At 36.7% G+C, this 10100-nt stretch overlaps 1 protein-coding gene across 1 annotated transcript in view; it reads left to right on the forward strand.

Annotated features, from left to right (window-relative positions):
• Positions 1-6795, forward strand: part of LOC106068834 (uncharacterized) — a 28246-nt gene extending 21451 nt beyond the window's left edge. The window contains exons 7-9 of the mRNA XM_056011060.1: positions 3010-3084; positions 4144-4300; positions 5844-6795. Coding sequence (XP_055867035.1) covers positions 3010-3084; positions 4144-4300; positions 5844-6018 — 407 coding nt within the window. The 3' untranslated portion in view covers positions 6019-6795. The remainder of the gene's footprint in view (positions 1-3009; positions 3085-4143; positions 4301-5843) is intronic.
• Positions 6796-10100: the final 3305 nt, after the last annotated feature.

Genomic DNA, 10100 nt, shown 5'->3' on the forward strand with positions numbered 1-10100 from the left:
AGTTGTCTATTGGCATTTACTGAGACATGGTTAGAGGAGGATGACAACGACAACCTGATTGCTATTGATGGTTTCTCTTTCGTGAGATCTGACAGAACGGCTGAGTCTAAGAAGAAGAAAGGTGGGGGGCTTTGTGTGTACATCAACCTCAAATACTGTACCAACTACACGGTTAAAAAGAGAATGTGCTGTCCGGATCTAGAATTACTGGCGCTCTCATTGAGACCTTTTTATTTGCCACGAGACTTTGGTGTTATTTACATAGTCCTGGTTTATGTTCCGCCTACAGCCAAGACGGAAGTTGCAGCTGCAATCATCGCTGACGTAGTGCATGAGTTTCAGACAAGGTCACCGGACGCACCAGTAGTTATACTGGGTGATTTTAATAAATGCACCTTGAAGGTTGACCTACCCACCTACTATCAACACATCTCATGTCCGACAAGAGAGAACAGAACTCTGGACTTATGTTACTGTAACATCAAAGGAGCATTCACATCTCGTGAAAGGCCACCACTAGGATCATCGGACCACAAAACAATACAACTGCTGCCTACCTACCGTACGAAACTTAAAGAAGGAAAAATCATTCAAAAAAACGTACAAGAATGGACTCAAGACAATATTCTCAAACTACAGGGATGTCTAGACTGCACTGACTGGAATTTATTTAAAGAGACCACTTCAAATCTGGAAGAATGGGTCGACGCAGTGACAAATTACATCCAATTCTGTGAAAACATGTGCGTCAGCACTAAGAGCATCAAGATATACCCCAACAATAAACCATGGGTCACTGCAAAAATAAAACGGGAAATAATCAAAAAGAAAAGAGCATTTATGAGTGGCGATGGACAGACAAGGAACAAGAAGGAATATGATATTGTTTCTGTAGCTGGAGAGACTATTGAAATTGTGCAAACCTTTAAATACCTTGGTACTATCCTAGACAATAAACTAAATTTTACTGCAAATACTGATTATATCAGCAAAAAAGGGCAGCAAAGATTACGATTACTAAGAAAACTGTCCTCGTTTAATGTTAGCGAAAAGGCTTTGGCTATGTTTTATCACGCTCATATCTGCAATATTTTAAGTTTCAATATCTCTGCCTGGTATGGCAATCTGAGCATTAAAAATAAAAATAAACTTTATAGAATCCTAAATGCTGCTGGCAAAATCATTGGCAAAAAACAAACCCCATTTGGGCAGTTGTTTGAGACAAACATTTCAAAAAAAGCTAACAAGATCCTCGAAATAAAGAATCACCCTTTGTGTCAGGATTTTGTGATTTTACCATCACAAAAGAGATACAAGACACCGATAGCAAAGACAAACAGACACAAACACTCTTTTGTTCCCCTGGCAATCAAATCATTAAATAAGAACAATCTGGTATAAACTTTGTCACATGTAAATTATGAGTGAGTCTGGTGTGAATGTACACTTTGGTTTCTTATAGTTATAATGTTTTTTGTTTGGTGTAATGCACAAATTGTAAGACAAATTTCCTTACGGATAATAAAGATTATTATTATTATTATTATTATTATTATTATTATTCTCCTGACATATACAGCCTTTCACTTGATAGCTTGTGGGTCTGGGGGAGTGCTGTAAGCCTCTCCAGTGGGGTTCGGGGCAAAGCCAAATCGTTTTCTTGCATTCTTCACTGCAGAAACGCATTCTCCTGACATCTATAGCTCATTATTCATCAGTGAGGTGAAGCCATAAGCCATTAGCGTTTTCTGCATTTTTCACTGAAGAAACGCATTCTCCTGACATATACAGCCTTTCACTTGATAGCTTGTGGGTCTGGGGGAGTGCTGTAAGCCTCTCCAGTGGGGTTCGGGGCAAAGCCAAATCGTTTTCTTGCATTCTTCACTGCAGAAACGCATTCTCCTGACATCTATAGCTCATTATTCATCAGTGAGGTGAAGCCATAAGCCATTAGCGTTTTCTTGCATTTTTCACTGCAGAAACACATTCTCCTGACATCTATAGCTAAATATTATTTGTGGGGTTCGGGGCGAAGCCCCGACGCCAAAAGCGTTTTCTGCATTTTTCACTGAAGAAACGCATTCTCCTGACATATACAGCCTTTCACTTGATAGCTTGTGGGTCTGGGGGAGTGCTGTAAGCCTCTCCAGTGGGGTTCGGGGCAAAGCCAAATCGTTTTCTTGCATTCTTCACTGCAGAAACGCATTCTCCTGACATCTATAGCTCATTATTCATCAGTGAGGTGAAGCCATAAGCCATTAGCGTTTTCTTGCATTTTTCACTGCAGAAACGCATTCTCCTGACATCTATAGCTCATTATTCATCTTATTAAAAAATGACCTTTTGAAAAATGTTTTACTTGAAAAATATTATGAATTTATAGGCCCTTACTACATTGCAAATAAATGATTTGAAGATACCACACATATCTGGATTAATGCTTTGAGGATCGCTGCCGAAAGAAAAAATATTCGAAATATAATATTTAAAAAAAGAAGCTCATTTTAAGTGACATATTTTGTTGCTTAGGCATGTTTGTAACTTTGTTTTGTTACAGAACTATAATTCAAAGTTCTAAACAAAAATTTTGGAAGTGGGAGGAGAAATTAAGTGTACCAATTAGATTCTACTCACATTTTTTTTTTTGCATTTTTTAGGATTCAAGCATAAATTGTGAGCTATAGTCCCAAATTTATTTAACTAGAAAAATATCATATTGAGTGAAAGTTGGAAAAAGGCGACTAGGAAAAGAATATTTGTGTTCAGAACTCAACACTGAACACTTACCTGAGACGTAGCAATGATCTATTGGTCTCCACTGACCACATGTTGCTACGTCACAGGTTCATGTGCTCAGGCCTAATAGGACGATTGGTCTCGATTAGATCCCAATCTGGACATTTTTTTTCTCTGCTTCAATGACAAAAAAAAAAGAATATTAAGTTTACTATATTATTTAAACATAATAAGAAATTGAGGTTTTTAATTCTGTTCCTTGTTCCTTCACAGGCAAACAACTTTCCAATGTGGCTGAAATGCTTAACAAAACTTCTCAAAATCTACAGAATCTGGAGAAAGCTTTAGGTAAAAGCAAAGACGGGCAATAATTTAGCACGTCGCGCGTTAAGTTGAAACGGACCAGAGTGTTAAGTATTCCTCACAGCATTGGTTCTCACATCACGCTAAAGGGGGTCGATTGCCTCTAATGCTCTAATGATGTAGGTCTTATTATTGTCCAAAAAAAAAAAAAGAACACATCTCACGCGACATTGCTTAACTACTATGAACACCTACATACTGAACATGACCTTCTGACACGCTGGACAACTCAGTTACACTACATGTAGGTAGGGCTACTGTACATTGGTCGTATAACAACACTTTCTTACTGTATTGTAATGGACCTCATTCAGCAATCGTAAACAAACAACATTTACCCGCGTGTTTCTCTATCTCTTCTATACAAATTACGATCTCATTTTAATCAACAATGGTTTTCACGTGACAGGTTGTTTTTTTCGTTGTTTAATCAATATTATCACGTGGCCGTTCGTTGGTGAATGAGGTCCATTCTGTAGGTAAGATTTTGTCCCCAGTTTTATAATAGTGATTAAGTAACTTTTAATCAACATCAACAAATAAGATACAAATATGCTCTCGCTGGGACACACGACCCCTCAGATGCGGGCATGGGGCGGTTGCCCCACTCGCCACCCTCTAAGGCCGCCTCTGGATGTCAGATGGCTAAGCGAAATCTCTAACTACAGCCAATTGGAAGCAACTCAAAACACTGAACAAGAAATCAAACGACGCAACTGTGGCTGGATAGGACACACAATGCGAAGAACAGCCGACGACATTGTAATACAGGCTCTAGACTTGAACCCACTCGGGAAGAGAAGTCTGGGAGACCAAAGCTAACTTTGATTCTACGACCCTAAAAAATATAAAGAAAATATTATTTGGTTTTAAAAATGAATAGTTTATCAATTCATCACAATGTTATATACCGGATACTACAAAAAGATTGATATTTTAGGATTGACCTCTATGCTACGTGAATGCCTACTAGATATAGTGTATCATTTTGATGTATGTATTATAGAATGCTCTATCATTACATGGTATTATATGTTTTTTTAGGGTTAACGGACGGATCTCTGAGACTCAACAACAACGGCGTGATGGGGAGAGAAGGCAGGCTGGAGGTGTTTCACAACGGTCAGTGGGGGTCAGTCTGTGACGACAACTTTGACCTTAATGCTGCCATCGTCGTCTGCAAGCAGCTTGGTTATGACACGTAAGGATCAATGCTGTATAGTAGATTGTTTAAATTGTCAAAATTTGTCGCAATATTAACCCAAGCCTTTGTTGTTTTGTGGATTCTAGAACAGTCGAAACTCTACAGCAGATTACAGAAAAAATGGAAGCTTATTGCAATATTAATTTATTAACAATATGGCCTTTTTCAGTCGCGAAATGACTATGGATCATCTCATGGAAATGAGATGCATTCGTGGGCATTAGTTGTGGTCGGAACGATGTCACCCACACATTAGTTCCGCCTTCTCAAGTCAGCTGATGCATCCAAGGAGCTTCGACGATACAGTTTGGGTTTAAGCGGCATCGGAAGCTCTACCAGAGCGTAACATTGAGTGCTGCAAACTGCTTAAGGGTCTTTGGCTCCTGACTTTTCTTTAGGGTTGACTCTCGAAGCCTTTTCCTTGATAGGGTATAGTAACAAGGCAGCAAAGGTTTGAATGCAGAGTTTTCCTTTTTCTAAGTGGGAAGCCCTTCTGCCTGAAGCTTACTAGCTAGTTACCCGCATTCACCCATTCTCCTGTTAGTGAAAATTGTTCCGCCGGACTCAGTATCTAATCTGGTTGTCAGTGGATATTTGATACACATACTATTGGAAAGCTTTTTATAAGTAGTGGAGTGCTTATATCCATTACCACTTCCGGCAATGGCAACCTTAACCAGATATCTTCGTTAGTTAATTTAACAAAATAAAGCATAACCGTATCTACTGTGTAGTTTTGTAATAATCTCCGAAACAAACTTGTGATCATGCTTAATCTAACTTTTTAGACAGTTGAAAGAAGTTAGCAATAAAGAAACAAACAACAACTAATTACAGTGAAAGAGATATCGGTTTGTCTATCTCAGCATCGATCTGTTAAACTACCTTTACATTCGTGTTAATATATAAAAGATTCGATTACCTACTGTCCAGGCGGAAGTTTGTACTCGATAAATAAAATAAAACAAAGAGATAGTTAAAATTACTATGTTATGTATACATTTAATATCTTAAAAATATCTACATCTAAACGTATAATGACAAAAACAGGACAAGGGTAAAACATCTAGTCTAAAAGTCTAGTTTTAGTTCTTTAAATTTCACAGAAAGTCTAATTTTTTTTTTTTGTTTTTTATATTTCACATAAAGTCTAGTGTTGGTTCTTTAAATATCAAATAAAGTCTATTTTTAGTTCTTAAAATTTCACAGAAAGTCTACTTCTTTAATTTTCACATAAAGTCTAGTTTTAAAGTTCACAGAAAGTCTATTTTTATTTATTTATTCTTTAATTTCACAGGAAGTCTAGTTTTAGTTCATTAAATTTGACGTACAGTCTAGTTTTAGTTCTTTATATTTCACATGGAGTATAGTTTAAGTTGTTGGTTTTTTTTGTTGTTGTTTTATTTTACAGAAAGTCTTGTTTTAATTCATGCAATTTCACAGAAAATGTTGCTTTAGTTCTTTAAATTTCACATATAAGTCTAGTATAATTCTTGAAATTTAAGCTTCTGAACTATTTTTCTTTTTGTGTCGTTTTCAGTGACAAGGCGGCATTTTTCGCAAATGCCCATTATGGTCAAGCAGGGGCGACGACTCCCATTCACTTGGACGACGTCGTCTGCTATGGAGAAGAGACGCAGCTGGTCAAGTGTCAACACAGTGCTTGGGGCTTCCACGGCTGCTCTCACGCGGAGGACGTAGGAGTCAAGTGCTAGAGTAATATCAGACGTAACTTTCTGGTGACGTGGCCAGGCACTTACTATGACCTTGACATTGACGTTTTCAAAATATTAAATTTGTTACGTTTAGAGGTTTTTACCGCCTTTTTTTTCCAAATTGATATAAAATAGATTGACATGAAATAGAGTGCTTAATCTGGCTCATCGAGTTGTCCCATTTGCCATAGGTAATAGTATTTTAATTGTTATGTAAATACCTCTATTGCCACATTATTCCCTTTGATGATTGCATTAGTTTGTTGATGTGGTGTTTTGTTGAAACTGTAGATCTAGATAAGACTTTATAAACTTGAGAAATATTATTTAATACACAATCATAGGGCACTGTCCTAATGTCACAGTTCTAAAACAAAACTACCATCTTGCTTGCTAAAAGAGTGAGTCCGTTACTGTCATCTTCCCATAATTCCTTATTTTGTTAATATCCCATCATTCCCTAGTTCCGTCTAAAATAGTCTATTTATAGTCTTGTCACTTTTCCCCCGTCCTACCCTTATTCCAAACATATAACAAGTTTAATAAATAGAAAAATTGACATAAACTAGGTCAAGGGGTAGGAGAAATTTTTGTATTATTAGCATTGCTGATCTTGTGCTTAGATTTGTTTGTTTTTGTTAGATAGAGGAGTTACTGCCCTTGGGGACTCTGCCATTGCATTTAGAACCCGGAACTAAAAGATCATCTGTCTATATTTTTATGACAATTGGATTATATTCTAATTATCATGTTGAATACATATTGTTTTAAATAATACTTATATCGACTCGCTCTTTTTTTCTGTCTGTCTGGATACAGTTTTTGTACACGTTATTGCTCCCCCTTCCCCTAAAACTTTGCATAATTATTCATTGTTTCTAGCAAATTATGAATCAATCAAAACCTATACTAATTAATTAACTATCCCATGTTAAGTAATTAATTTAGTTTGATATTGATTAAGCGAGATAAGTCTTACACTACTTATAATAATAATAAGGCTTGTCTTCGAGTCCGAAGATTAATGAAAAATACAGTATTTCCCGTGGCTACACTACTTATAGTTATGGTTATAAACATACAGTTCTTCTCGTTATATAGTCTTTGATTTATAAAAGAAATTATTTATCTTCTGCTTGTTCCCTCAAAAGTCACATGCCTTCAATGACAGTCACGCTGGGCAGGACAGGTATCGCGTAATGGGGACGATCATATGCCAAACGCAATCTTTTTTTAGTGAGGTTAAAGGTGATTGGCGTGACAGAGATGCCCCACGGAAACGCTTCTTTAGAATACTAACGCAATGTTTTTAAGTCTCTTTGGAAAAAAATGTGCCATTTTACTTTGTTACAAAGTGCATGGTCTACCCTATAACGTAGAGATTTTGCATTACTTGATGTTTCGTACTAAAGACGTAATGAGTATACTAATTGCAATATTAAAGGTCTTAACGTAACCTTTTAGCCGTTACACTGCAAAGAGTTTCTTCCAAACCAATAATAGCCCAATACTTTTAGGCGATGTAAACGATTTGACGTGAGCTGCGGTTTTGTAGACTGTATCTTATCTTATGAAATACAGACGTTACTTCAAAAAAGAAGATGATTACGTCCTACACGAGTTCTGTATGAGGACTTAAGAGACTTTCTTTTCATGTACCATGTACATTGACATTTAGAACTAAAATAACACGAATGCATCTTTTCGAATGGGAGTCTTTACCCGATCCAAAATAAGTAAATATGTTTCATCAACAAATATTCAAACGAGCGAGGATCGGCCACCTAATACTTATTTTTATCCACAAGAAGTCAGCATTAAGATATTTAGTTCAAAGAACTTTTTTTTAGATCTAAATTCAATCCTATATTTTCCTACAATAAGTTAAATAAAAAAAATCTATGCTAAATCTGGCCACTACTTCAAGATTGAGGGGAAAAAAAAATGTTTCTCAAGAATCAATCTTCATTTACTTTATAAATCTGGAAATCTAGACATGTCTTGTTCAGGACAGTCTCAGAGCTGACTAATTTCAATCTGTATGGCTTCCCAGTCTATTTAGATCTAACACTGGCAATGTCTCGGCTTTGAGAGATTCCTAGTAATCAGCATCCGAGTGATTCACACTAACTGGTGGACGAGGAGTCTAATCCTTTTTCTGAGTCTTTACTTCTTGAGGAGTTTCAAACAGTCGGAGAGTTCTTGCAAGGGGCCACAACTTTTGTATTTTCTTAACCGTATGTTCTTTTATTCTTTTTGAACCCACTGATCTAAATACAAGCATGTCAAATCGTGTTAGAGACGAAATGCCATTTTGTTACGAAAATTCATTGGTTCAGCATGGACACCGGAACTTGGACATTGTTTGAACACGGATCTCGAAAACGGCTCTAACAATTTTAAAAAAAAAAAATGTGAAAATGTATGTATATCTATGAGAAAAAAAAATTAATAGCTAATTTGCCAAACTGGGAAACGTTTGACCGTTACAGTTTTTCAAAACATAATTCTCTAAAATTAAATTTGGTCTAGATTACCTCTCTGGTATTGCACATAAGTGGAAATTCCCAAACATTCACTAAAAATTAATTTTAAAACAGTAAACAACAACTAGGACATTTCGGACACCGTTTTGTTTACATAATACATAATAATTATTTTTTACGTTGCTTATTTTTTAAAAAGTATTTTGTTAAATGTATAAAGTAGTGCCAAAGCCATAAAAATTACATAAAAAAAAGTATTTAATGTTTTCTACATCGCCAATACAAAATGGTAAAACAACAAAAAAAAAAAAAAAAAAAAAAATGTTAGAGACGAACGAGTATTCATTCTCTGGCGCTGATGGGGTCGAGTTTCGTTAAAATAAAACACAATTCATTTTTGCCCCTTTATCAGTTTCAACTGAGGAATTTTCTGGTGATGTGGCAGGTCTGCAGTAGTGCCGCCCTCTGACAGGCAAGGAGAATCTTCCTATGAATGTTTAGGAACTTGAAGATATCTGCGAGGTCAGTTGTTATTATCCCCTCGGTTGATATAACAATGGGGTATATTGTCATTGGGGATAATTTCCAATCTCTAAGCCTAGCTTCCCATATTTTCGTTGTTCTTCTTCTTATTATTATTATTATATTTCTACATTTAAGCAAAGGTGATCCTACACCACAGATTGCTTCATGGTGGTGTGGTATGCTCTCTAGGCCTTCGTTCGGTGGTCTCGGTGGTCTCTGGCCCGACCCCTACCCTGTCTCGTTTTCCATCGTCCTGCGGGAGATTCAGGCTAGAATTTAGTTATCTTGATATTTGACAGAATAACCGAAACATTTAAACCAAACAAACAAAGAACTAACCAGCTACAGGATTATTAGAAAGTTGAGTGAAAAAAAAGTGAAAAAAAAAGCTTGATGGACGAAAAATTGTGTGCTTATAAATATGATATTCATTAATTATTTTACAAAAATGCGAATCAAAACAAACTCTAGGCAATACAATTCAAAGTCGTGATAAGATCATATTACAAAATTCTATAAATAAATTCCTTTTTAATCTGAACACGACGAGATTTGAGAATTAAAAGATGTAATAAAACTAAATTGCTTTGTTTGTTTTCTTTATGTTGTGTACGCTCAAGCCAGCCTCGAACCAGCGCCAGACCACTCCGAGGCTCATGTTACGAAGATGACGTGTTTCAAAGGACACGAAGGTATCGATACCACGGCACTAGGTGTCAGGTTGTCCACGTGTGGACGCACGCGCGTGAATGGAAATGTCAATTGATGACTAGGGAATACGACAACAAAGCGGGTGGCTGACACGTATTTGATTCCGAGTCAAAAGGAAATAGATATATATACGATATTGTAGAGCAGTCAGGGAACCCTTTGGCTCCACGTCTGGTGGGCGATAAACTTGTGTCGTTACGAACAGGTTCTCAAGCCTTGATGATGCGGTGTCTTGAGTTGTATTTGTGTACGGCTGTTTCAATATTTATTCAGAGCCCCTTGGCTTTTCATCTGATGGGTGGTAAAGATGGGCATCATTCTAGCATTCTTATAGGTTCTCAAGCCTCGGTGTTGCGGTGT

Source organism: Biomphalaria glabrata, chromosome 14 (genome assembly GCF_947242115.1).
Source record: "Biomphalaria glabrata chromosome 14, xgBioGlab47.1, whole genome shotgun sequence".
Classification (NCBI taxonomy): Eukaryota; Metazoa; Mollusca; class Gastropoda; family Planorbidae; genus Biomphalaria; species Biomphalaria glabrata.